This window comes from Chrysemys picta, chromosome 1 (assembly GCF_011386835.1).
Source record: "Chrysemys picta bellii isolate R12L10 chromosome 1, ASM1138683v2, whole genome shotgun sequence".
NCBI classification, from domain to species: Eukaryota; Metazoa; Chordata; order Testudines; family Emydidae; genus Chrysemys; species Chrysemys picta.
Genome location: NC_088791.1, coordinates 358,542,921 through 358,569,686, shown reverse-complemented (window position 1 = coordinate 358,569,686; position 26,766 = coordinate 358,542,921). Strand labels below are relative to the sequence as shown.

The 26,766-nt window shown below is 54.1% G+C and overlaps 2 protein-coding genes across 2 annotated transcripts in view; one reads left to right on the top strand and one right to left on the bottom strand.

Moving 5' to 3' along the window:
• LCMT2 (leucine carboxyl methyltransferase 2) overlaps positions 1-26,766 on the bottom strand; it is a 517,091-nt gene that overhangs the window by 270,024 nt on the left and 220,301 nt on the right. The gene's annotated exons all lie outside the window — the stretch shown is intronic.
• On the top strand, positions 23,358-25,910 carry TPP1 (tripeptidyl peptidase 1). The gene is made up of 4 exons (XM_065581945.1): positions 23,358-23,499; positions 24,125-24,211; positions 24,547-24,686; positions 25,008-25,910. The coding sequence occupies exons 1-4, from the start codon at positions 23,489-23,491 to the stop codon at positions 25,160-25,162; spliced, it is 393 nt and encodes a 130-aa protein (XP_065438017.1). The 5' UTR covers positions 23,358-23,488; the 3' UTR covers positions 25,163-25,910.

Sequence of the window (26,766 nt, the reverse complement as noted above, 5' to 3'; positions counted from 1 at the left end):
GGCGGCCACTCATCTCTGCCCTGTAGCATCCAGCGTAGCACTTGTCAGCACGTAAGTCCACACTTGAAACCTAGCACCGTACAAGTAGTCAAGAACCTTCTCAGTGATGGTCCATTTCAAGGCCAAGAACTCCAGCTTGCGGATGGGGTAGCGAGTTTCACTATCAGACAGCCCTCAGCAGGGCCGGTGCAACCATTTAGGCAAACTAGGTGGCCTACGGTGCCTAGTGGTTGAGGGCGCCTAAAAGCCCGCTCAGGCGAGGAGGTGGAGTGGAGGTGAGCTGGGGCGTGGGGTGGGGGGGGGCGTGGGGAGGGCCAGCCGCAGTAATGGGGGGGCGCACAGGGGAACCGCTCCTCGCCCCAGATCACCTCCACTCTGCCTACTCCGCTGAGCACTCAGCCCCCGCTCTAAGTCTCCTCCAATCGGCACCGCAAGCCTGGGAGGGGAGGAGAATTAGAGCCACGCCAGCATGCTCAGCGGAGGAGGCGGAGCCAAGGTGGGCTGAGGCGGGATCCCCAGGCGGGGTTAGCTGCCTTGGGGGGGGAGAGTCTCCCCAGGCGGGGTTAGCCGCTGCCACGGGGGGGGGAGAGTCTCCCCAGGCGGGGTTAGCCGCTGCCGCAGGGGGGGAGAGTCTCCCCAGGCGGGGTTAGCTGCCGCGGGGGGGGGGAGGGGAGAGTCTCCCCAGGCAGGGTTAGCTGCTGCGGGGGGGGGGAGAGTCTCCCCAGGCGGGGTTAGCTGCCGCGGGGGGGGGAGGGGAGAGTCTCCCCAGGCAGGGTTAGCTGCTGCGGGGGGGGGTCTCCCCAGGCAGGGTTAGCTGCTGCAGGGGGGGGTGTCTCCCTGGGCAGGGTTAGCTGCCGCGGGGGGTGGGGGGTGTCTCCCCAGGTGGGGTTTGCTGCCGCGGAGGGGGGGAGTCTCCCCAGGCGGGGTTAGCTGCTGTGAAGGGGGGGGGGTCTCCCCGGGCGGGGTTAGCTGCTGCCGCAGGGGGGAGAGTCTCCCCAGGCAGGGTTAGCCGCTGCCGCAGGGGGGGGAGAGTCTCCCCAGGCAGGGTTAGCTGCCGCGGGGGGGGGGGGGGTGTCTCCCCAGGTGGGGTTTGCTGCCGCGGAGGGGGGGAGTCTCCCCAGGCGGGGTTAGCTGCAGGGGGGGTAGCTGCTGCAGGGGGGCTCTCCGGACGGGGGGGGGTTGGTGGGCTCCCTGGGTCAGGGGCTGGGCTAGCTGCCGTGGGGGAGCGGGTTAGCTGGGGGGAGAGGGGGCGCAAGGTGGAAGTTTCGCCTAGGGCGTGCACCAGCCCTGCCCCTCAGCTGGCAAAGGCCACAGGTTTACATTTACCTTCAACATCCTGGTATAGGACCGCTCCTAAACCCTCCAAACTGGCATCTGTATGTAGGATAAATGGCTTGCTTGGATCAGCAAAGACTAGGATGGGAGCATGAGTTAGGCAGTCAATGATTTCTCAAAAAGCTCTTTCACGTCTCTCGTCCCATCGTGGTCCAAAGGGCTCTAAGGGGCCATAGTTGTTATACCAATAAAAACTAGCAGGATCTTATTAAAGGGGACAAGATAAAGATGCCACATTTATTATGATAATTTGATTTATGACCAATAACTAATATCTTAATCCTTATACACACACGTTATACCTAATACCTACACACACACATTTACACACACACACACACATTTACACACACACATCCATCAGATGTTCTGCAGCTCCTGCATACTTACCAGTCCTGCTTGAGTCTGTGGCTTGAGTTTGCAGCTTGGGTTCGTAGCTTGTGGCGGTAACTGGCCAGGAAAGCTGGGCACAAGGACGAGCTGGGTCTCTGTTGGGCAGGCACCGATGCCCTTCCATGTTGGCAGCAGAATGTTACCCTCCTCCAAAGTTTTTCATCTCACTCATCCTTTTTGTAGGCTTTAGTTTGAATCCAGAGTCTATAGGTCTTGCTGTGACAGGCTGCCTTTAGGTTTGGTGATTGATCACCCGTCAATTGCAGACATGACTTTCAGCCTGGGACCTGGCTTTGATCTTCCTTCTATTGTACCTTTTCTTTTTAGGGTGGATTCTTCTTACTTTGTTAGGGCTTTTGTCTGCATCTTCAGCCGTTGGTGTTTGAACTTTATTTAATCAGGACAGGCTGGGGCTGGAGGTTGATTCCATCATCCATACATCCCTCATTCACACATCTAAACTAAACTAATAAGATTACAGCAGGGTTTGCAAAAATGAAGGTTGCAGCAAGCCCTTACAAAATGGAGTCAGCGTTTTAAAATGGGGATTGAATTACAATATGGCAAACAGTGAACAGAAGTTACAATATAGACAAGTATAATGGATGGCAAACAGTGAACAGAAGTTACACTGTAGGCAAGTGTAATAAATGGTGAACAGAAGTTACAGTACTGAAACAGTGCAAGTCTCAGTGATTTAAGCAGGAATTGGATTGATAGTGAAATTTACAAAGGCAGCTGACTGAACAGCTATGGCTCTTAACAAGCATTTTAATTGTTAATTAGCCAGTTATTGGGGTAACCGGTTTTATGAATGAATATTGTTTCATTCATAAAACTTTACTTATGAAGTTACATTAATAAAGTAAACAATTAAAAACAATTTCATTCATGAGTCCTACATAGTGCCGCTGCTCAGGAGGCCTTGGGGATCTCCCTTACTCTTGGTCTTACACTTGTCCTTGCTGGATGGGTATCCCCGGTGAGATCATTCAGAGGCTTTACGATGGTAGCATAATTCTTCACAAACCTGCGATAGACACCACTGAATCCGAGAAAAGTCTTAAACTCTCTTTAAATACTTGGGCGTGGCCATGTAGTGAGTGCGTCTATTTTACCCAGGTCAGTACTCGCCCTCTTGGGACACGACGTGACTCACGTACTTCACTGATGTTCTGCAGAACTGGCACTTATCAATGGAAAGCTTCAGTCCAGAAGCCTGCAACCTGTCAAATATTTTAAGAAGTCTTTCTTCATGCTCCTCCAAGGTTCTCCCAAATACAATCAGGTCATCCAAATAAACTAAGACTTGAGTAAGTTCATGTCTCCTACAACTTTCTCCATCAAACACTGAAATGTGGCAGGTGCCCCAGAAATCCCTTGAGGCATGTGTTCAAACTGATAAAATCCTAATGGGCAGATGAAGGCTGTCTTCTCCTTGTCTTCTGCTCCCAAAGGGATCTGGTAGTATCCACTCCGAAGATCCAATACTGAAGAACCACTGGCTCCCCAGCAAACAGTCCAAGGCATCTTGTACTCAAGGCATGGTGTACTGGTCAACCACTGCACAGTTGTTTAGGGTGCAGTACCCGATACACATCCGCATTCCTATTAAGACCACCACAAGGGGTGAGGCATACGGGCTGAGGGACTCTGTAATGATTCCATTTGCAATCAGCTCCTGAAGATGATATCGCATGTCTTCCATCTCTGAGAGCACCGTCTTCCCAGATCTCTCCCTGAAGGGTCGGGAGACATGTAGTCTGATGTTGTGCTCTATCCCTTTTGCACATCCCATGGCCCACTCATGCAGTGAGAACACCTTGGATCTTTCACAAAGGTTCTTTCACAGGCGATCCTTCCAGTCCTTGGACAATGGCAAATCTCCAAAGTCAAACTTTGCGGGATCTATCACCGGAACTTGAGTTTCACACTGGGGTCTGTTGATGGATTAAGGCTCAAAGAGGTCTGCTATCTTCTGGCCTGGTTTTACAAGCACATCACGGCTTGTTTCATTAGCTATCAGTATGATCACCTTTTCGTGGGCTCCAGAAGGTAGGGTTATGACTCCACTGGGGACCAGCACTCCTTCCGGGAGCCCTCCTTCAGCCAGCTGCTCTACCATTGCCAATGCCCCTCTACTGCCTTTCAGCCAGGCACTCATGACAAGCAGTTCTTGCTCTGTCCTAGCAGGCACTACTAAGGGGGTTGTGCCCGAGTACCTCAGTGCTCCCATTGGTAGCTCAGACGTCTCCTTTTTAGTGCTCTCAATTTTCCTATAGGCTTCAGCACAAAGTGTCTGGATCATCAAGGTGTTCAGGGATTGGTCCCCAGCCCATTGTCTGCAGTAATCCACGAGTTCCTTGAAGAGACTGGAGTTGGTCCCTATCAGCACAGACACATCAGAGGTCCCTTTAGGGTCGGGGCATGTTAAGGCAGCTGTGTCCACCTCTTCTCTTACCCCAGCAACCTCCTCTGGGAATTATGGGTGCACTATGACATACCCTTGGTAGGGGTATTCATCCATGCTGAGGCCACACAGACCAAGGCCAGTCAGTGGCTGTATAGGCAGGTGCCTAAGCATCCATTGGCAGAATGACTGAAATATAATAGTCACTTGAGAGCCAGTGTCAAGCACGGCTTTACACTCCACCCCTTCAATCCTCACCATGACCTCTGCTCGTGGCCCTAACAGTCCTGCGGGGATCCCAGCTGGACGGTCTCTTCTAGGGGAGGCCTCAAGTCCTGTGGGTCTGGGTGGTCTCCATCCCCAGACTCTTTGGCAGTTCCCCGACCCCTCCCAACTGGTCCTCAGCTTTCCATACACTAAGGAGGGATTTTCTTCATTGCAACACTTGGCAGCACTGTGTCCACCCTGAGCACACTGGTAGCAGAAGAATTGTCCTTTTCCCCTTTTCTGGGTGGGATGGTGGCTCTAAATGCTGAATTCTCCATCGCCACAGCCAGAGGCCTGGCAATCTTACTCCGGTCAATGGTGCTTTGCAGCTCAGCTGTCTGTTCTGTCAGGGCCTGCACTTGTTGGGCAAGTTCTCTGGTGCTCACCATCAGTGCACTGGCTGCGCACAGAGGTGCTGTGCTGGCTGGCCCAGAGGGTTGGGCTTCCCAAAGCTCATTGGCAGCCTGCCTTTCTTCCTCCTCTCTGACCTCTCTTATCAGCAGGGAGTAACTCGGGGGACATTCCTGTTGTTCTCTTAGCCAGAGATGGAGTAGAATCGGGTTCTGATACTGAGTTCCTCTTACATCTGAGCCAGTCTGGTCTGATCCATCTGTTCAGCAGTCACTGCTCCCCTCTGGACAGCTCTCTGAAGCAGACTCTCCAGCTTCTGTATATAGGCTGAAACCTTCTTGCCCCTTTGCTGTTGGGAATTAAGGAACTTACAATAAATGTCCTCAGAGCCCTCTACGCTCCCATAGGTGTGATTGAGGGCCTCCAGGCAGTCCTTCACACCGACCCCAGGGTCAGTGTGCTTCAGGGTGCGAATCACATCTAATGCGGGGTCCCTGAGGCTCTCTACTTCTTGGCATCTGGTATGGCCCACTCCTGCAGCATTTCAGTGGTATGTTCTAACCAGGGTTCAAACTCCTCTTCCCCAGGTATAAGGATGGGACCCCCAGCAAATAACCTTAACTTACGATAAGAACATAAGAATGGCCGTAGGTCCATCCAGCCCAATATCCTGTTTACCGACAGTGACCAGTGCCAGGTGTCCCAAAGGGAGTGAACCTAACAGGTAATGATCAAGTGATCTCTCTCCTGCCATCCATCTCCACCCTCTGACAAACAGAGGCTAGGGACACCATTCCTTACCCATCCTGGCTAATAGCCATTAATGGACTTAACCACCATGAATTTAGCTAGTTCTCTTTTAATCCCTGTTATAGTCCTAGCCTTCACAACCTCCTCGGGCAAGGAGTTCCACAGGTTGACTGTGCGCTGTGTGAAGAAGAACTTCCTTTTATTTGTTTTAAACCTGCTGCCCATTAATGTCATAGGAGCTTGACATAGCATGGGACAACACAAGCTTTTCCAATGTTTGCCCCGGTGCTTTTGCCCATTCATCGGCCAAGGCTGCAGCCCCCGGGTAGGGACTGCTGAGTCAGGGCCCAACAAACTGACATATTTGCCATTATACAAATTACGATTTTCCCAAAATATAAACACAAATGTTTTCCCAACTTAGTGGATCACTCAAGATTTGCTTGCAAAGGATACTGACCCAGGGATCCCGGATGAGCCCTGTCAAGGCTGCTTCCCCACTTTGAACTTTAGGGTACAGATGTGGGGGCCTGCATGAAAACTTCTAAGCTTAACTACCAGCTTAGATCTGGTCTGCTGCCACCACCCCAAAGCTAATTCCCTTCCCTGGGTAGCCTTGAGAGATTCTTCACCAATTCCCTGGTGAATACAGATCCAAACCCCTTGGATCTAAAAACAAGGAAAAATCAATCAGGTTCTTAAAAGAAGGCTTTTAATTAAAGAAAAAGGTAAAAATCATCTCTGTAATATCAGGATGGGAAAAGAACTTTACAGGGTAATCAAACTTAAAGAGCTCAGAGGACCCCCCTCTAGCCTTAGGTTCAAAGTACAGCAAACAGAGATAAACACTCTAGCAAAAGGTACATTTACAAGTTGAGAAAACAAAGATAAACTAACACGCCTTGCCTGGCTGTTTACTTACAAGTTTGAAATATGAGAGACTTATTCAGAAAGATGTGGAGAACCTGGATTGATGTCTGGTCCCTCTCAGTCCCAAGAGCGAACAACTTCCCAAACAAAGAGCACAAACAAAAGCCTTCCCTCTGTCACGGAGTATTGGGGGACTCAGGGCCCTGCACCCCCGGCTTCCTGCGATTCACCATGACTCTCAGCCAGCCAGTAAAGCAGAAGGTTTATTTGGATGACAGGAATACAGTCCAAGACAGGTCTTGCAGGCACAGACAACAGGGCCCCCCTCAGTTAGGTCCAGCTTGGGGTCCCAGGGCATCCCAGCCCACCCCCCTTTGGGGGGTCAGAGCCATCTCTGCCTCCCAGCCATCTCTCCAGCCCGCTTCCAGCACTCTGCCTTCAGCGACCCCTCCCACACCCTTTTTCAGTTTCCCGGGCCAAGGTGTCACCTGGCCTCCAACCCCTTCCTGGGTTCTCATGTTACACGCTCAGGTATTCGCCTTCGGGCAGTCTACCATCCTCCAATGCAGACTATCCTAGCCACACTCCCCTGTCAGCATTCACAGATCACAGTAAGAACAGTCCCAGTTCGTCACACCCTCCCCCCCAAGATTTGAAAGTATCTTGTCCCCTTATTGGTCCTTTGGGTCAGGTGTCAGCCAGGTTACCTGAGCTTCTTAACCCTTTACAGGGAAAAGCATTTTGGAGTCTCTGGCCAGGAGGGATTTTATAGTACTATACACAGGAGAGCTGTTACCCTTCCCATTATAGTTATGACAAGCCCCCAAAATGTAACCCTTCTTCCAGGGAACCTGGGAGGCAGCAACCATGAGATGGTCGAGTTCAGGATCCTGACACAAGGAAGAAAGAAGAGCAGCAGAATAAGAACCTGGACTTCAGAAAAGCAGACTTTGACTCCCTCAGGGAACTGATGGGCAGGATCCCCTGGGAGAATAACATGAGGGGGAAAGGAGTCCAGGAGAGCTGCTGTATTTTGCAGGAGTGAAATCAGGCCAAATCACACTTGGAGTTGCAGCTAGCAAGAGAGGTTAAGAGTAACAAGAAGGGTTTCTTCAGGTATGTTAGCAAGAAGAAGAAAGTCAAGGAAAGTGTGGGCCCCTTACTGAATGAGGGAGGCAACCTAGTGACAGAGGATGTGGAAAAAGCTAATGTACTCAATGCTTTTTTTGCCTCTTCTTCACGAACAAGGTCAGCTCCCAGACTGCTGCACTGGGCAGCACAGTATCGGGAGGAGGTGACCAGCCCTCTGTGGAGAAAGAAGTGGTTTGGGACTATTTAGAAAAGCTGGATGAGCACAAGTCCATGGGGCCGGATGCGCTGCATCCGAGGGTGCTAAAGGAGTTGGCGGGTGAGATTGCAGAGCCATTGGCCATTATCTTTGAAAACTCATGGCGATCGGGGGAGGTCCCGGATGACTGAAAAAAGGCTAATGTAGTGCCCATCTTTAAAAAGGGAAGGAGGAGGATCTGGGAAACTACAGGCCAGTCAGCCTCATTTCAGTCCCTGGAAAAATCATGGAGCAGGTCCTCAAGGAATCAACTCTGAAGCACCTAGAGGAGAGGAAAGTGATCAGGAACAGTCAGCATGGATTCACCAAAGGCAAGTCATGCCTGACTAACCTAATTGCCTTCTATGAGGAGAAAACTGACTCTGTAGATGAGGGGAAAGCAGTGGATGTGTTATTCCTTGACTTTAGCAAAGCTTTTGATACGGTCTCCCACAGTATTCTTGCTGGCAAGTTAAAGAAGTATGGGCTGGATGAATGGACTGTAAGGTGGATAGAAAGCTGGCTAGATCGTTAAGTTCAACAGGTAGTGATCAATGGCTCCATGTCTAGTTGGCAGCCGGTATCAAGCGGAGTGCCCCAAGGGTTGGTCCTGGGGCCAGTTTTTATCAATATCTTCATTAATGATCTGGAGGATGGCGTGGACGGCACCCTCAGCAAGTTTGCAGATGACACTAAACTGGGAGGAGTGGTACATAAGAACATAAGAACGGCCGTACTGGGTCAGACCAAAGGTCCATCTAGCCCAGTATCCTGTCTACCGACAGTGGCCAATGCCAGGTGCCCCAGAGGGAGTGAACCTAACAGGTAATGATCAAGTGATCTCTCTCCTGCCATCCATCTCCACCCTCTGACAGACAGAGGCTAGGGACACCATTCCTTACCCATCCTGGCTAATAGCCATTAATGGACTTAACCTCCATAAATTTATCCAGTTCTCTTTTAAACCCTGTTATAGTCCTAGCCTTCACAACCTCCTCAGGCAAGGAGTTCCACAAGTTGACTGTGCGCTGTGTGAAGAAGAACTTCCTTTTATTTGTTTTAAACCTGCTGCCCATTAATTTCATTTGGTGGCCCCTAGTTCTTTGTATTATGGGAATAAATAAATAACTTTTCCTTATCTACTTTCTCCACATCACTCATGATTTTATATACCTCTATCATATCCCCCCTTAGTCTCCTCTTTTCCAAGCTGAAAAGTCCTAGCCTCTTTAATCTCTCCTCATATGGGACCCGTTCCAAACCCCTAATCATTTTAGTTGCCCTTCTCTGAACCTTTTCTAGTGCCAGTATATCTTTTTTGAAATGAGGAGACCACATATGAATGGAGTATTCAAGATGTGGGCGTACCATCGATTTATATATGGGCAATAATATATTCTTCGTCTTATTCTCTATCCCCTTTTTAATGATTCCTAACATCCTGGTAGATACGCTGGAGGGTAGGGATAGGATACAGAGGGACCTAGACAAATTAGAGGATTGGGCCAAAAGAAACATGCTGAGGTTCAACGAGGACAAGTGCAGAATCCTGCATTTAGGATGGAATTACACCCCACCCCTGGGTGCCTCTAAGAGGCAATACTTCCCCTCTCGCAAGCACAGAGGCTGAGTGTATCAAAGAAACTTTTAATGAAAGGAGGGAAGTCACCCAACATTAATTAGGGAAAATGCCACAAGCAGGATTCATACACATAACACTGAGCAGGACACTGATCCCAGGGTGTGTGGGGTAGAGCCTTCTACCTCATGTTCCTGAGTCCTACAACCAACAGTTCCTTTTCGGTGCCCCCCTCTGCTCCCTCACCACACTCCCAGGGGTTGTCCTTGGTCAGTAAGGACCTGGGGTTCAGAGGTGCATCTGTGTGAGTTCCCCTCCCACCCGGGGAAGAAGGAACCTGGCTTGCTCTGCCATCTGAGCACTCGCTCTGGCTGACCACTTTGCCAGCCACGGTTCCTTGCCACCTGACCGCCCCCCCCCCCCCACCCTCCACTCCCACCAGCTTGGCACTTTCATCAGCCACCCATGAGTCACCTTGTGCTGCCACCTGCCTCTCTGCTGTGACCTCTGCAGGTCAGTCTCTTAGTGATTGTGAGCTCTCAGCAGACTGGGCACAAACACTGTCCCACCACAACTGGCTGCTGCGCTCCTTGAGCATTTAAAATAACAAAATGGCTCCTAATAAAGCTTATTTAGCTCTGTCTTTGAACAGTGGGAAAGGACCACCGGCTCCCTTGCCGCTCGCCTCTTCACCCCGCCCCGCTCGCCTACTCACCCCTCCTGCTGCAGGTCCCTCTGGCTCCTGGGATCAGGGGCAGCCACGGGGTCTCCACGTGCTGCGCCCGCCACAAGCGCGAGCTCTGTGGCTCCCACTGGCCAGGAAAAGCGCCAATGGGAGCTGCCAGAGCCGCGGAGGGGGCTTGCAGGCACCGGCAGTGCACAGAGAGCCCTCCGCCCCCCTCCACCCCCACAACACGACCTGACAAGCCGCCTTTGGAGTAGGGCTTGAAGCTGGACTTGTCCTTGTCTGTGGAGTCGCTGCCGCCACCCAGCTACTTGAGGGCAGGGGAGGTAGAGCAGGCACCCGGCTCCTTGTCTGCACCGGGCAGCCTGTTGGCGGTCACCGTGTTGAGCTTGGAGGAAGATGGCAGGTCCAGCTTGCCGATCTGGGAGCAGGTCTGTGCCAGGACCGCCAGAGGGCTCTTCTTAGCGTCCAGCTGTGGGGACAGAGGTCAGAGTGTAGATGAGCCGGGGCTCGGACCTTGCGGCTCACTCCGAGCCTCGCACACAGCCCCCCAGTGTGGGGGAGTTTGGGGAGGTCCGCAGCTCCCAAGCGCAAAGCTGGGGACAGAGAAGGGCTCAGCCCCGGGGCGCTCTCAGACCCCCACAGGCCAGGGGAGAGACTAGGAGTAACAGCCCCATTGGCACCCTGTCCCTGCAGCTGGGTAGAGACTGGGGTGGGAAGTGAAGCCCTTTCCCAACCCCCCCTCTGGGTGGTCTCAGGGTTCTCAGCCCCTCCTGCTCCCTAAGAGCCAGAGGGACCTGCCGGGGGGCGAGGTGGGGAGTCCCAGCGGTGCTTACCTGGGGCAGCTCCCGGGAAGCATCCGGCAGGTCCCTCTGGCTCCTAGGGTCGGGTCAGGTTGGGTTGGGGGGGCGGAGGGCTCTCTGCCCGCTGCCGGCGCCTGCAAGCCCCGCCCCCGCAGCTCTGATTGGCCAGGAGGGAGCCGGTGCAGCACACGGAGACCCCCTCCGCCTCTGTGCCTGGGGGCCGCCCACACTGCAGGCTCCTGCCGGCGGGCGGGCGCCGGGAGCTGCCCCAGGAAGCGCCACCAGCCCCGGGACTTTTAGGGTTACCATACGTCCGTATTTTCCCGGTCGTTTTTAGATATTTAAAAATTCCTCCCGGACGGCGATTTAAGAACTAAAAAGCCAGACATGTCCGGGAAAATACGGACGTATGGTAACCCTAAAGGTCACTTACTTATGCTCACTTATATTAGGCCTAATGTGGCCTTTTATGCTAGCTAAACTACTACTACTAGGCTTCAAGGTAACTGCTAGGCCTCAGGCTCACTGCAAAGCCTATGCTGAAGTAATCGTGAAGTGTCTTTGCTTACTCCTACTTGCACTGCCGCTTTCTTGCCTTTGCACTAATTTAGCAAACCTCGTAACTCTTTCTAATACATACATGATTATTTACCAGGTCACCCGAACTCAGGTGATGGGACAAAGGTTAACATCCTATACAAACAGGTCAGACTCTACGCCAGTGTACTGAGAGCTGGTGTCCTTTGTTCTGGGGAGTGGTCAGCCAGAACCCTGACTGTCCCGCTGCAGAGCAGGGCCTCAGTTGTCTGACAGCCCATTCATGTTCTAAAATGGAATAATTCTGTTCCCTGGGGGTTCATTATTAGCTCAGAAAGTCAGTGGGATGCTTCTCGTTACCTTCCCCTGCTTGCATCAGCACCACTCCCAATCCTGTGTTGGATGCGTCCACGCGCACTCCAAACATCTTGTACCAGCTTGGACTACTCAGAACCAGCTTTCCTGACAGAATTCTCTTGACATCATCAAAGCCTTCCTGACAAGCCTCAGTCCCTGCCACTTTGTCAGGTCTGACTGTTTGCAAAGGTATGTTACAGCAGCCAAATGGTGCTGAAATCCTCCACAAACCTGCAGGAGGGGACAATAAAAAGGAGATTTTTAACTATATTAGGGACAAAATGAATCCTGACAATGGTACTGGTCCACTACTAGATGGGAATGGTAGAATTATCAATAATAATACAGAAAAGGCAGATGTGTTCAATAAATATTCCTGTTTGTATTTGGAGAAAAACAGATGATATAGTCTCATATCACTCCTTCCATTTCACTAGTAGCTCTGGAGGACGTTAAACAGAAACTACTCTTTTTAGACATTTTAAAATCAGCAGGTCCAGATAACTTGTATTCAAGGGTTTGAAAAGAGCTGGCTGAGGAACTCACTGGACCATTAATGTTGATTTTCAGTATGTCTTGTAGCACTGATACTGATCAATGTGGATCACTTGGTAAACAGGGCGCAAGCAAATGATATGCATTTTAATACAGCTAAATGTAAATGTATACATCTAGAAACAAGGAATGCAGGCCTTTATTACAGGCTGGAGGACTCTATCCTGGGAAGCAGTGACTGTGAAAAAGATTCGGGATCATGGTGGATAATCTGCTGAACATGAGCTCCCAGTGCGACGCTGTGGCCAAAAAAGCTAATGTAATCCTGGAACACATAAACAGAGAAATCTCAAGGAGGAAGAAAGAGGTTATTTAACTTCTATATATGGTACTGGTGCAAGCACTGCTGGAATCCTGTGCTTGGTTCTGGTGCCCACAGTTCAAGAAGGATGTTGATAAACTGGAGAGGATTCAGAGAAGAGCCATGAGAATAATTAAAAGATTCGAAAACCTGCCTGATAGTGACAGACGCAAGGAGCTCAGTCTAGTTAGCTTAACAAAGAAAGGCTAAGGGGTGACTTGATCGCAGTCTATCAGTAACTACAGGGGGAACAAATATTTAGTAATTGGCTCTTCAATCTAGCAGAGAAAGGTCTGACATGATCCAGGGGCTGGAAGTTGAAGGTAGACAAATTCAGACTGGAAAGAAAGCCTAAATGTTTAATGGTGAGGCAATTAACCATGGGAATAATTTACCCAGGGGACATGGTGGATTCTCCATCATTGACAATTTTTAAATCACAATTAGATGTTTTCCTAACAGCTCTGCTCTAGGAATTATTTTGGGGACGTTCTCTGGCCGGTGCGGTACAGGAGGTGAGACTAGATGATCACAATGGTCCGTCCCTTCTGGCCTTGGAATCTAGGAATCTTCCATTTGACAATTTGACTGTCAGACTTGCCTCTCTGAGTCACTTCAACACAATTCCCATGTGATTCTTATGATCTACCCAGGTGTAAGTAGGCATAGGTGCCAACTTCTGCTGGTGCCAGTGGGTGCTCGACCCTCCTCTGCCCCCAGGGGCGGATTAATAATTTTGCCACCCCTAGGGTGGGAAATAATTGCTGCCCTGGCCCCGCCCCCGCCCTTTTTCTGCCCCCATTCCAACCCCCTCCCCAAAGTCCCCGCCCCAACTCCGCCCCTCCCTTCCCCTATTGGATCCCTTCCCCAAATCACCGCCCCCGGCCCTGCCTCTTCCCTCAGCACGCGGCGTTCCCCCTCCTCCCCACTCCCTCCCTGCCCCGCGAAACAGCTGTTTCGCGGCACAAGTGCTGGGAGGGGAGAGAAACAGGACGCGGCGGCGCGCTTGCAGAGGAGGCGAAGGTGAGCTGAAGCAGGGGGGCGGGGCGCGGAGGGGAGCTTCTGCCCCTGCAAATTTGCTGCCCTAGGCCTAGGCCTTGTTGGCCTAGGCGATAATACGGCGCTGCCTGCCCCGACTCCACCCCTGCCCTGCCCCGCCCCCATTCCAAGCCCTTCCCCAAAGTCCCCGCCCCAATTCCTCCCCCTCCCAGCCCCTATTGGACTCCTTCCCCAAATCCCTGCCTGGCTCCGCCTCCTCCTCTGAGCGCGCCACGTTCTTGCTCCTCCCCCCTCCCTCCCGGAGCTTGTTACGGCACAAAACAGCTGTTTTGCGGTGGCAAGTGCTGGGAGCTAGGGGGAGAAGCGGGGACGCGGCGCGCTCAGGGGAGGAGGTGGAGAAGGAGGTGAGGTGAGGCGGGGTGGGCAGGAGCACCAGTCCTGGAGCACCCACAGAATCGGCGCCTACGTAAGCAGGGTCTGAATGAATGCTTCCCTGACAGCTAGAGCTAAATAGGCTTTATTAGGAGTTTCTTTTGTTATTTTAATTGCTCAGAGCTAAAACTTCTTGTGGTAGGACTGTGTTTCTGCCCTACCTGCCTGGAGCTGGAAATCACTTGCAGCAGGACTGTGTTTCCTGCACAGAGCTACAATCACTAAGAGACTGGGCAGCTGGCGGGCGCAGGTGGGGGTGGTTGGCAGGAGCAAGCATGGTGGTGTTTACCCCCACACACACACATACACTCATGGTGGGAGGCGAATTCATACAGCTGCACCTATGAACTCTGGGTCTGCACTGACCAGGCACGACAACGGTGAGTGGTGTGTTGGGGAGCACTACAAGAACTTGGGTGTTGGACTCAAGAACCTGAAGCACAGGACATTGCCCAGCATACTCTGGGGAGGGTGTCTTGCTAATGCTTTTATGTTTATGAATACTGCTTGTGCTGATTTCTCAGACTGATGCTCGGTTACTTTTATTAAAGAAACTCTTTCTACCTCAGCCTGTGCTTGCAAGAGGGGAAGAATTGCCTCTTAGAGGCACCCAGAGGGTAGAGTGAATTTTTCCCAGTTTACTAGGTGGGGGCTCGAGCCAGTTTGGTTATATTGTTGGAAAGGAACCCCTAGATATTGAACCTGGCCCTTCTTGCTGCTCACTCCAGCTGGCAGAAGGGTTACACAGGTTGCCAAAGGTGGCAATGTAGGCACAAGCAAAGGTCTGTAACCCGGCTCACACATGATTAACGAGCCTCTGAAATGTGGCTCCTGCATTAATTAATCCAAATGGCAATGTGCTAAACTCAAAAAGTCAGGAACTGGAAATGAAGGTGGATTTTCTTGTGCTTCATTGTCTAGGGGAATCTGCCAAAACCCCTTTGTTAAATTCAGGGCGCTCACAAACTCTGCTCATCTGAATGTGTCCAGCATGTCAGCATTAAACTTCCTGTAGTCATCTCAAATCCTTATTGTCTCAGCTTTTTTGGAAACCATGACAACGCGGGAAGCCCAAGGACTATTATTCGCTTTTATTATTTCTCTATGATTCCCATTCCCAGCATGCTCATTATCACTCTTTGCACTTGCTCCTGCATTCCACCCATTGTCTGGGAATCTCTGCTGGATGCAGGCTGGGATCTCTCAATGCTGATCTCATGGACCACTCTGTTAGTCAGACCAGCTTCTTGGACAATTCCTGCCAGGTGACTTGACAGCCATGATTGGGGTTACCGCTTCCTATAGATTACTGCTGTCTACTGGGGTAGCCCTGTTAGTCATCAAATGGCTAAGAAAGGCAGTCTTACAGGCCTTCTCCACACAGTATGCCATATTTACAAAGGCCTCCTGAGTGTGGTATTCCCTTAACCTGTCTGTGTGCACAGTTTGTAGTGCCACCTTGCTAGAGGCATTTTGTGTAGTGTAGGTAACTTAGTTAACTCTTTCTACAATCTCCAAAGCTCCTCCCCTGCGTGCTGTGCTGTTCCCCAGGCAGTACAACCAGCCCCAGAACCCCCCCACTGACTGGCTGATCAGGAGTATTTCAACCAGCCCACTCTTTCTGTGCTTGGCGCTTTATGAGGTTTAGCTGCACTAATCCCCATCATGGACTTTAAATCTTCCCTAAACCTCTGCACTTACTTTGCCATCAGTTTGCCTTCGGCATCAGTGCTGGAATTTCTGATGAGCTCCAGGGAACCTCTGACCTCTCTCCCATACTGGAGGTCAAATAGGGCAACTTTCATGGACTCTGGGGGCACCTTGCCAGATCAACCCCCCCCCGTCCCCAGTGCCCCCATTCTGGGCAGCAGGAACCCGCCCTGCTCTGTGGCTGCCTGCCCAAGGCTTTGGAATAGGCTGCTCACATCCGTCCCATGACCCCTTGCACTCAGCAGGGGGCACTGCAGGGAGCTGGGCAAAAGTGCTGACTGTGGGGTGGGCTTTTGGCTCCCAGCTCTGGCAATGCCCCTCAATCCAGCCGCCAAAGCCCTGTCTGCAATCCCAATTGCCTGCTCCACCATCACCGGGATGGTTCAGCATCGGCTGCTTCCTGCTCTGGCCCCAGAGCCGGATGCCCACATCTCGCTCCTTCAGCAGTTGCTGCTCCGGCCCAGGGTGTTGCTGGTGCCACAGCTCCGAAATGGGAGTGCAGAGAGGGCAGCTGGGTGCGGTGAGCAGGTGGTTTCCCATCACTCGGCTCTTCCAGATTTTGGATTCTGCTCTGGCAGACCTGGAGCAGCCAGGGTCACAGCTCAGCAGTACCACTAGCCATTCCCCTCACCCTGCTCATTGCTCCTCCCCTCCCCACCATCTGCAGTCTCTGATCCACTCGCTAGAAGAGCTGTAACATTGCTAAGGCTCGATGCTATCTAGTTCTTACGCTCCCCACCCAGAGCCAGGGAGAGAACCCAGGAGTCCTGGTTCCCAGCCCCCCCTCCTCCCAACCACTAAACCCCGCTCCCCACCCAGAACCAGGGAGAAAACCCAGGAGTCCTGGTTCCCAGCCCCCCCCCTCCCAACCACTAAACCCCGCTCCCCTGCCAGAGCCAGGGAGAGAAACCAAGGAGTCCTGGTTCCCAGCCCCCCCTCCTCCCAACCACTAAACCCCACTCCCCACCCAGAGCCAGGGAGAGAACCCAGGAGTCCTGGTTCCCAGCCCCCCCTCCTCCCAACCACTAAACCCCACTCCCCACCCAGAGCCAGGGAGAGAACCCAAGAGTCCTGGTTCCCAGCCCCCCTCCTCCCAACCACTAAACCCCACTCCCCACCCAGAGCCAGGGAGAGAACCCAGGAGTCCTGGTTCCCAGCCCCCCCTCCTCCCAACCACTAAACCCCACTCCCCACCCAGAGCCAGGAAGAGAACCCAAGAGTCCTGGTTCCCAGCCCCCCTCCTCCCAACCACTAAACCCCACTCCCCACCCAGAGCCAGGGAGAGAACCCAGGAGTCCTGGTTCCCAGCCCCCCCTCCTCCCAACCACTAAACCCCGCTCCCCTGCCACAGACAGGGAGAAAACCCAGGAGTCCTGGTTCCCAGCCCCCCTCCTCCCAACCACTAAACCCCGCTCCCCTGCCACAGCCAGGGAGAGAACCCAGGAGTCCTGGTTCCCAGCCCCCCCTCCTCCCAACCACTAAACCCCGCTCCCCTGCCACAGCCAGGGAGAGAACCCAGGAGTCCTGGTTCCCAGCCCCCCCTCCTCCCAACCACTAAACCCCGCTCCCCTGCCACAGCCAGGGAGAGAACCCAGGAGTCCTGGTTCCCAGCCCCCCCTCCTCCCAACCACTAAACCCCGCTTCCCTGCCACAGCCAGGGAGAGAACCCAGGAGTCCTGGTTCCCAGCCCCCCCTCCTCCCAACCACTAAACCCCGCTCCCCTGCCACAGCCAGGGAGAAAACCCAGGAGTCCTGGTTCCCAGCCCCCCCTCCTCCCAACCACTAAACCCCGCTCCCCTGCCACAGCCAGGGAGAGAACCCAGGAGTCCTGGTTCCCAGCCCCCCCTCCTCCCAACCACTAAACCCCGCTCCCCTGCCACAGCCAGGGAGAGAACCCAGGAGTCCTGGTTCCCAGCCCCCCCTCCTCCCAACCACTAAACCCCGCTTCCCTGCCACAGCCAGGGAGAGAACCCAGGAGTCCTGGTTCCCAGCCCCCCCTCCTCCCAACCACTAAACCCCACTCCCCACCCAGAGCCAGGAACAGAGTCCAGCAGGCTCCTGCTGTCACCGCTAGCCCGCACTATTGAGGGCATTCAACACACCCGCTGGGCTGCGCTTCCAGGTTTGGGATCAGGGTGAAGCAGACAGTGTCTTTGCCTGGGAACACGCTTTAAATATTCGGTCCAAGTCTCCCAGCCACCCTTAACTCTGACCCCAGCCCAGCAACAGTCCCGTCCTCCGCAATCATAGAATCATAGATTCTAGGACTGGAAGGGACCTCGAGAGGTCATCGAGTCCAGTCCCCTGCCCGCATGGCAGGACCAAATACTGTCTAGACCATCCCTGATAGACATTTATCTAACCTACTCTTAAATATCTCCAGAGACGGAGATTCCACAACCTCCCTAGGCAATTTATTCCAGTGTTTAACCACCCTGACAGTTAGGAACTTTTTCCTAATGTCCAACCTAGACCTCCCTTGCTGCAGTTTAAACCCATTGCTTCTGGTTCTATCCTTAGAGGCTAAGGTGAACAAGTTCTCTCCCTCCTCCTCATGACACCCTTTTAGATACCTGTAAACTGCTATCATGTCCCCTCTCAGTCTTCTCTTTTCCAAACTAAACAAACCCAGTTTTTTCAGCCTTCCTTCATAGGTCATGTTCTCAAGACCTTTAATCATTCTTGTTGCTCTTCTTTGGACCCTTTCCAATTTCTCCACATCTTTTTTAAAATGCGGTGCCCAGAACTGGACACAATACTCCAGCTGAGGCCTAACCAGAGCAGAGTAGAGCGGAAGAATGACTTCTCGTGTCTTGCTCACAACACACCTGTTAATGCATCCCAGAATCATGTTTGCTTTTTTTGCAACAGCATCACACTGTTGACTCATATTTAGCTTGTGGTCCACTATAACCCCTAGATCCCTTTCTGCCGTACTCCTTCCTAGACAGTCTCTTCCCATTCTGTATGTGTGAAATTGATTGTTCCTTCCTAAGTGGAGCACTTTGCATTTGTCTTTGTTAAACTTCATCCTGTTTAACTCAGACCATTTCTCCAATTTGTCCAGATCATTTTGAATTATGACCCTGTCCTCCAAAGTAGTTGCAATCCCTCCCAGTTTGGTATCATCCACAAACTTAATAAGCGTACTTTCTATGCCAATATCTAAGTCATTGATGAAGATATTGAACAGAGCCGGTCCCAAGACAGACCCCTGCGGAACCCCACTCGTTACGCCTTTCCAGCAGGATTGGGAACCATTAATAACAACTCTCTGAGTACGGTTATCCAGCCAGTTATGCACCCACCTTATAGTAGCCCCATCTAATTTGTATTTGCCTAGTTTATCGATAAGAATATCATGCGAGACCGTATCAAATGCCTTACTAAAGTCTAGGTATACCACATCCACCGCTTCACCCTTATCCACAAGGCTCGTTATTCTATCAAAGAAAGCTATCAGATTGGTTTGACATGATTTGTTCTTCACAAATCCATGCTGGCTGTTCCCTATCACCTTACCACCTTCCAAGTGTTTGCAGATGATTTCCTTAATTACTTGCTCCATTATCTTCCCTGGCACAGAAGTTAAACTAACTGGTCTGTAGTTACCTGGGTTGTTTTTATTTCCCTTTTTATAGATGGGCACTATATTTGCCCTTTTCCAGTCTTCTGGAATCTCTCCCGTCTCCCATGACTTTCCAAAGATAATAGCTAGAGGCTCAGATACCTCCTCTATTAGCTCCTTGAGTATTCTAGGATGCATTTCATCAGGCCCGGGTGACTTGCAGGCATCTAACTTTTCTAAGTGATTTTTAACTTGTTCTTTTTTTATTTTATCCGCTAAACCTACCCCCTTCCCATTAGCATTCACTATGTTAGGCATTGCTTCAGACTTCTCGGTGAAGACCGAAACAAAGAAGTCATTAAGCATCTCTGCCATTTCCAAGTTTCCTGTTACTGTTTCTCCCTCTTCACTAAGCAGTGGGCCTACCCTGTCTTTGGTCTTCCTCTTGCTTCTAATGTATTGATAAAAAGTCTTCTTGTTTCCTTTTATTCCCGTAGCTAGTTTGAGCTCATTTTGGGCCTTTGCCTTTCTAATCTTGCCCCTGCATTCCTGTGTTGTTTGCCTATATTCCTCCTTTGTAATCTGTCCTAGTTTCCATTTTTTATATGACTCCTTTTTATTTTTTAGATCATGCAAGATCTCATGGTTAAGCCAAGGTGGTCTTTTGCCACATTTTCTATCTTTCCTAACCAGCGGAATAGCTTGCTTTTGGGCCCTTAATAGTGTCCCTTTGAAAAACTGCCAACTCTCCTCAGTTGTTTTTCCCCTCAGTCTTGATTCCCATGGGACCTTACCTATCAGCTCTCTGAGCTTCCCAAAATCTGCCTTCCTGAAATCCATTGTCTCTATTTTGCTGTTCTCCCTTCTACCCTTCGTTAGAACTGCAAACTCTATGATTTCATGATCACTTTCACCCAGGCTGCCTTCTACTTTCACATTCTCAACGAGTTCCTCCCTATTTGTTAAAATCAAGTCTAGAACAGCTTCCCCCCTAGTAGCTTTTTCAACCTTCTGAAATAAAAAGTTGTCTCCAATGCAGTCCAAGAATTTGTTGGATAGTCTGTGCCCCGCTGTGTTATTTTCCCAACATATATCCGGATAGTTGAAGTCCCCCATCACCACCAAATCTTGGGCTTTGGATGATTTTGTTAGTTGCTTGAAAAAAGCCTCATCCACCTCTTCCCCCTGGTTAGGTGGCCTGTAGTAGACTCCTAGCATGACATCTCCCTTGTTTTTTGCCCCTTTAAGCCTAACCCAGAGACTCTCAACACTTCCGTCTCCTATGTCCATCTCTACCTCAGTCCAAGTGTGTACATTTTTAATATATAAGGCAACACCTCCTCCCTTTTTCCCCTGTCTATCCTTCCTGAGCAAGCTGTACCCATCCACACCAACATTCCAATCATGTGTATTATCCCACCAAGTTTCAGTGATGCCAACAATGTCATAGTTGTATTTATTTATTAGCACTTCCAGTTCTTCCTGCTTATTCCCCATACTTCTTGCATTTGTATATAGGCATCTAAGATACTGGTTTGATCTTTCCTCTCAGTTTTGTCCTGACTCTCCTTTCTCTCTGCCAATATAGCCCACACTCCCTCTTGTTTCCGACCCATCTCCCCGGTCTCCATGTTCCCCACTTACCTGTGGGCTTTGCTCACCTGTCCCCGTCAAACCTAGTTTAAAGCCCTCCTCACTAGGTTAGCCAGTCTGTGGCCGAATAGGGTCTTTCCTCTCAGACTGGCTAACCTAGTGAGGAGGGCTTTAAACTAGGTTTGACGGGGACAGGTGAGCCCTGGGCTGTGGGGGGAGCTGCAGGGCTTGTGCTCTTTGCATGCAGGGACGGCATCCTGCAGAAAACAGTGCTTCTGCAGGTTAGAGGGGTCCTGGCCCTGTACCCTCCTGTGTCCTGACCCCACCTGGCTAAAGCCTGGGAAGCCGCTGTCCCTTAATGGGTTCCCTGGGCCATGCAGTGGCCACTGCAGCTGTCCCTGGCCGCGCACGGGTGTGAATGGGGGCAGCAGCAGACAGACACACACCAGTCCTGGCAGAAGCAGCCTTTGTCACTGGAATCACAACTGGCTCTTGGCCCATCAGCCTGGCTCCTCTCGGACACGTCAGCTGCTGCCCCGGCCCTGAGTGCTGCCGGTGGGAATGTTTCACTCGCGCTCAGAGCTTGCCTGCCCCCCACATCCTGCAGCTGGGCTTGACGGGGTCTGGGTCCCTGAGAAGCTGGGTCTCAGCCCACAGACCCCCATGCACTGCTGGCAAGTCCCCAGTCCCCATCTCCGCACCATCATGGTCTGGTCAGTGCGTGGGATGCTGAGCACATACGTGGCTGCACACAGCCAGGCCTGCCCCACGGGACACCACTCCCCATGCAGCAGGGCGCAGACCCCCCAGCTGGGAGCGGTGCAGGGATGAGAGGGAACTGCCCCCTCCTTCCAGCAGCGTCACCTCTGGGAAGCCTGGATTTCACTCTCTTGCTGATCTCCCTTGGGACCTGGTGCTAGCTGGGTCCTGGGTGTAGGGCAACCCAGAGCGTCTATCTCGCAGACCTGGCTGGGCATGCCCCCCCGCCCCGAGCGTCTCTCGGCCAGGCACAGCCAGGCACAGCCCCCCATCCTCAGCAACCCCACAGGCTCTGCACTCCCCAGACTGTCTCTCCCCCAAAGCCCTGGCTGGGTGCCGCCCCACCCACAGGAGTGCAGCAGCAGCTGCAGCGTCTCACAGCCAGAGACCAGGGCTGTTTGGGTTACTGCTAGAACAGCTCCGTAAATATTTATCCCGGGAACCAGTGGTGGGCAGCTCTCCCCACCCGCCACCTCATCCCGCAGGCATCTGCAGGGGGGTCCAGCCGGGCGCCATACTCCAGTGGGGCCGGGGGCTCTGCATGCTGGCAGCTGGGCCCTAAGGAACAGGGCCAGACCCCCCGTGACTCAGCCTCTGCTGACAGCCCAGCTAAGACAGGCTATGGAGGGGGGCTGGGGGGGGGGACATGGGGTCGGGGCTCTCCCAGCTGGAGCAAAAGCAGAGCTCAGAGTTGACATGGAGCCCCTGCAGCCTAGCCCCCCCAGCCCATGCAAGGCATCTATCGACTGCTGCCAGGCCCAGCACTTTCCCACACAGCCTGGTCCGCCCCTCCAGCGCCCTGCACCCTCCTCCTGGCCCTGCTCTAACCACTAGACACCCCATCCCCCGGCTCTGGGATAGAACCCAGGAGTCCTGCCTCCCAGCCCCCCTGCTCTAACCACTAAACATCTCCCCCCCTCCCAGGATGGAACCCAGGAGTCCTAGCTCCCAGTCCCCCTGCTCTAACCACTAGACCCGCCCTCCCAGCATGGAACCCAGGAGTCCTGGCTCCCAGCCCTCTCACATGTTCTGACCACTTGACCTTCAGTGAGGTCAGCTCCAGTTCCCTGGAGATATGCAGGAAAGGGGGGTGCAAGGGCAGACACACTCCAAACTCTCTCCCTGCCCCCATCTGCCACCCACACTGCTCCTGCACCCTGCCCCATGCCCTGCCCCACATCCCAATCCCCTCTCCCGACCCCTGCTCCACCACCGAGCAGGAGTTTGCAACCTGCCTCCAATATAACAGATCCAGTAGCCAGGAAGAGATGGGAGAGATGGGGAAACAGGGCTGGGGGGGGGATGTGGGAGGGGAGGAGAGAGAACAGTAATGGAGGAGGGGGCACAGGGATGGGGCGGGGCAGAGATGAGAGGGGCAGGGAGGGGGAAGGGGTCTAGGTGAGAGCCCAGTGCCCTCTGCTGGGGAGAGGTCTGGGGAGGGGGCACGGAGCCCTCACCCTGGATCGCCTGGGAACCCCCCGGCCCAGACCCTGGGGAGGGGCTGACGATTGTGCCCCCACCCTGGGGCCAGCGCCCCCAACTGAGCTTTCCTCCCTCAGCAGCCCGAGTGCCCCTCCCAAGGGGGCGGCTTTGCCCGCCTCCCCCACCCGCCGAGCCCGGGCACTGTCCGGTGGAGGCGGCTCCTGCGCCGCGGGGCTCCGAGTCCCAGCAGCGCCGCACGCCAGGGGTCGTTCACTCTGAAACCTAACGACGGCCCCAGCTCCGCCCCCGGCCCCAGCCCCGCCGGTGTCGCTGACCCGGTTGCCGGGCCGGGCTCGCGGCCCCCACGTGTCCCCGTCCTGGCTCGGGCCTCTTGTCATGTGACCCCAGCAGCCGCTTCGTCACGTGGTTTCATCGGATCATGTGACCGATTCTGCACCTGACCCCCGATTCGGGCTGGGGACGGGATGGAGGCGCGGTAACGGGGGGAGGGAGTTTCCGGGCACTGGGGGTCTCCCGGGAGGGGGAAGGAGCTGCCGGGCAGTGGGGGGGGGGGTCTCCCGGCGGGGGAGGGGGAAGGAGCTGCCGGGCAGTGGGGGGGTCTCCCGGCGGAGGAGGGGGAAGGAGCTGCCGGGCAGTGGGGGGGGGGGGTCTCCCCTGCAGGGGAAGGGGGAAGGAGCTGCTGGGCACTGGGGGGGGGGGGGTCTCCCGGCAGGGGAAGGGGGAAGGAGCTGCCGGGCAGTGGGGGGGGGGGTCTCCCCTGCAGGGGAAGGGGGAAGGAGCTGCTGGGCACTGGGGGGGGGGGGGTCTCCCGGCAGGGGAAGGGGGAAGGAGCTGCCGGGCAGTGGGGGGGGGGGTCTCCCCTGCAGGGGAAGGGGGAAGGAGCTGCTGGGCACTGGGGGGGGGGGTCTCCCGGCAGGGGAAGGGGTAAGGAGCTGCTGGGCAGTGGCGGGGGGGGTCTCTCGGCGGGGGAGGGGGAAGGAGCTGCTGGGCACTGGGGGGGGGGTCTCCCGGCAGGGGAAGGGGGAAGGAGCTGCCAGGCACTGGGTGGGGGTGTCTCCCTGGTCAAGCTCTGATGCTGTCTGCTGTGCTTTCGGTGGCAGGTTCCTGCTGGTGGTCGCTGTGAGTCTCGCGGGCTGGTGGCGCTCCTTAGCGCTGGGCTGGGCCCCAGAGCAGGACCAGAGTCTCCGGTAAGTGTGCTGCCCCGTGGGTGGGGACTGAGCACCTAGTGCTGGGTTCTGCTCTGCCCGAAGGCCACCCCTCCCGCCCTCCTTTTCTCTCGCCCATGCACCTGGAACGTCCTGTCGGGAAGAGTCCTGGCTCCGGGGTGTGTGGATCTCCCAGTGTAACTGCGAGTTTCCCCCCACCCTCCCAGAGGTGTATTTGGGGGGCCCCCACAACACATACTAAAAAGTGAATGGGGGCCCCCTTGAGCGGCTCTGCTTGTGCCTATCGCCGGCTCTGTTCAGGCTGTTTGGGCCCCACTCCGTCCAAGTGGATCACCGCAGCACCCTCTTCCCCTCAGGGTCCCTGCTGAATGGAGGCACCTGGGCCCGGTCGCTCCCTTGGATGAGCTCGTGTTGACCTTTGCCCTCAGGCAGCAGAACGTGGAGCATCTGGTGAAGCTGGTGGGAAGAGTCTCAGACCCTGATTCACCTCAGTATGGTAACTGCCCTGGAGAGAGCGGGGACTGAGGGGGATCTTCCAGAGGGCCTTGGGGCTGTTCACGCAGCTGCCCTCTGCTTTACCACCACCACCCGGGGAGTGCATCTCTGCCCAGCCAGTGTAGTTGCTTCTGGGCGCAGGTGCTGTGAAGAGCAGAATCTGACAACATGGAGGGAAACGTGGTGTGTTGGGAGTCCAAGAGTACAAATATGGAGATGTTTCCCTGGGGCATGGGGAGTGCTGGACTCTTCCAAGAGAGAGCTGCCTTACTGTCCTCCTGGGTGGGGGCCAACTAGCTGTCACCTCTGCCCTGTGCTGCAGGAAAGTACCTGTCACTGGAGGAGCTGCGCACACTCGTCCAGCCATCTCTCCTCACGCTCAGCACTGTGCACAAGTGGTTGGGGGCCTACAGCATCAAGGGCTGCAAGACCATTAGCACCTTGGACTTCCTAGAGTGCGTGATGCCAGCCAGGTGAGTCCCTTGGCCGGGGGACCTGGCTGGGCTTGCCTCCTTAAATTCAGTGAGTCTTTATTGGCCACACAAGTTGTGTCAGCACTGCCTGGGTGGAGGGAGAAGCCAGGCCCCTGTAGTCTGTGTTGGGACAGGGATGTAACCCCTGCATAGGGTCCCATGCTGTGTGCTGGTTGAGCCCTGCCCAAGTAGCGGGGGCTGCATGGCATTGGGCCTTCTCTGCGTCAATCATGGGGCTGGATTGTTCGGGGGAATTGCTTCCTCATGTTTCCAGTAGGGCTACCATACGTCCGGATTCCTCCGGACATGTCCAGCTTTTCGCTCTTTAAATAGCTGTCCGGGGGGGATTTCTAAAAATCTAAAAATGTCCGGGATTTCCCCCCGGTCGGCTATTTATCGATCGAAAAGCGGCTGACAGGGCGGCCGAGCGCCGCTCGCATTGGGGTCTTGGCAGCCAAAGCCCGTTCCCCCGGCTCCCCCCATCCCCTGCAGCCTTAGCACGCCGCCCAGCAGCGCTAGGGGGCAGGGCTGTGCGCCTGTGAGGGAACGCAGCGGCGGGGCTGGCAGCTGCGACCAGAGCCCCTCTCCCGCTTCCCTCCTCCACAGCCTCAGCACGCTGCTTGGCAGCGCTCGGGCGGGGCGCTCCTTGGGGCACGGAGCCAGACACCTGCTCTAAGCCGAGCGGCATGGTAACGGGGCCGGGGAGTTGCAGAAGAGGGACAGGGAGCAGGGGGTTTAGATGGGTCGGGGGATTTGGGGGGGGCTGTCGGGGGCAGGGGTGTGGAGAGGGGGTTGGATGGGTCGAGAATTCTGGGGGTCCTGTCAGGGGGCGGGGAGCAGTTGGATAGGGCATGGGAGTCCCAGGGGTCTGTCTGGGGGCGGGGGTGTGGATAAGGGGCGGGGCAGTCAGGGGACAGGTAGAGTCCTAGGGGGGCAGTTAGGGTGCGGGGTTCTCAGGAGGGGGCAGTCAGGGGATAAGAAGCAGGGAGGCTTAGATAGGGGGTGAGGTCCTAGGGGGCAGTTAGTAGCAGGGGTTCCAGCAGGGGGCAGTCAGGACAAGGAGCAGGGGGGGTTGGGGGTTCTGAGGGGGGCAGTCAGGGGGTGGGAAGTGGGAGGGAGTGGATGGTGGCGGGGCAGGGTGAAGGCGGGGCTAGAGTGGGACTCCTCCCCCCCCCCAAGTGTCCTGTTTTTTGATTGTGGAAATATGGTAACCCTAGTTTCCGGTGTTGGCCAAGAAGTGCCCGCAGGTCTCAAGTGTCACGGAGTTTAAGACCAGAAAGGACCACCAAATCCTCCAGTCTGATCTCCTGCATATCGCAGGCCACCGCCGCTCTGTCCTCGCAGTCTGCTTTGTGGTCACTCACAAGCCTAAAATAATGCTGCTGAACGTACGTTTCCAGGCATGTTGTTTGGTCCATCGCATGTCACCAGGGATTTGGGATTTTACAGATCCTTGACATTCTGTTAACCAGGCTCCAGGCTGATGGTGATTATGAAAATACTTTTGTAAATTCACAACATTGTTTCATCAAAGCACTTGGTGTAAGGTCTGGTCCATGTAGATTTAACTGGTCTGATGTACATCCATATGTAACTGATGGTATGTTG

Coding starts and splice junctions, on each gene's coding strand:
- TPP1 (XM_065581945.1), top strand. Junction 24,212..24,546: donor GAGCAGGACCAGAGTCTCCG/GTAAGTGTGCTG, acceptor TCTTCCCCTCAG/GGTCCCTGCTGAATGGAGGC. Junction 24,687..25,007: donor CCCTGATTCACCTCAGTATG/GTAACTGCCCTG, acceptor CCTGTGCTGCAG/GAAAGTACCTGTCACTGGAG.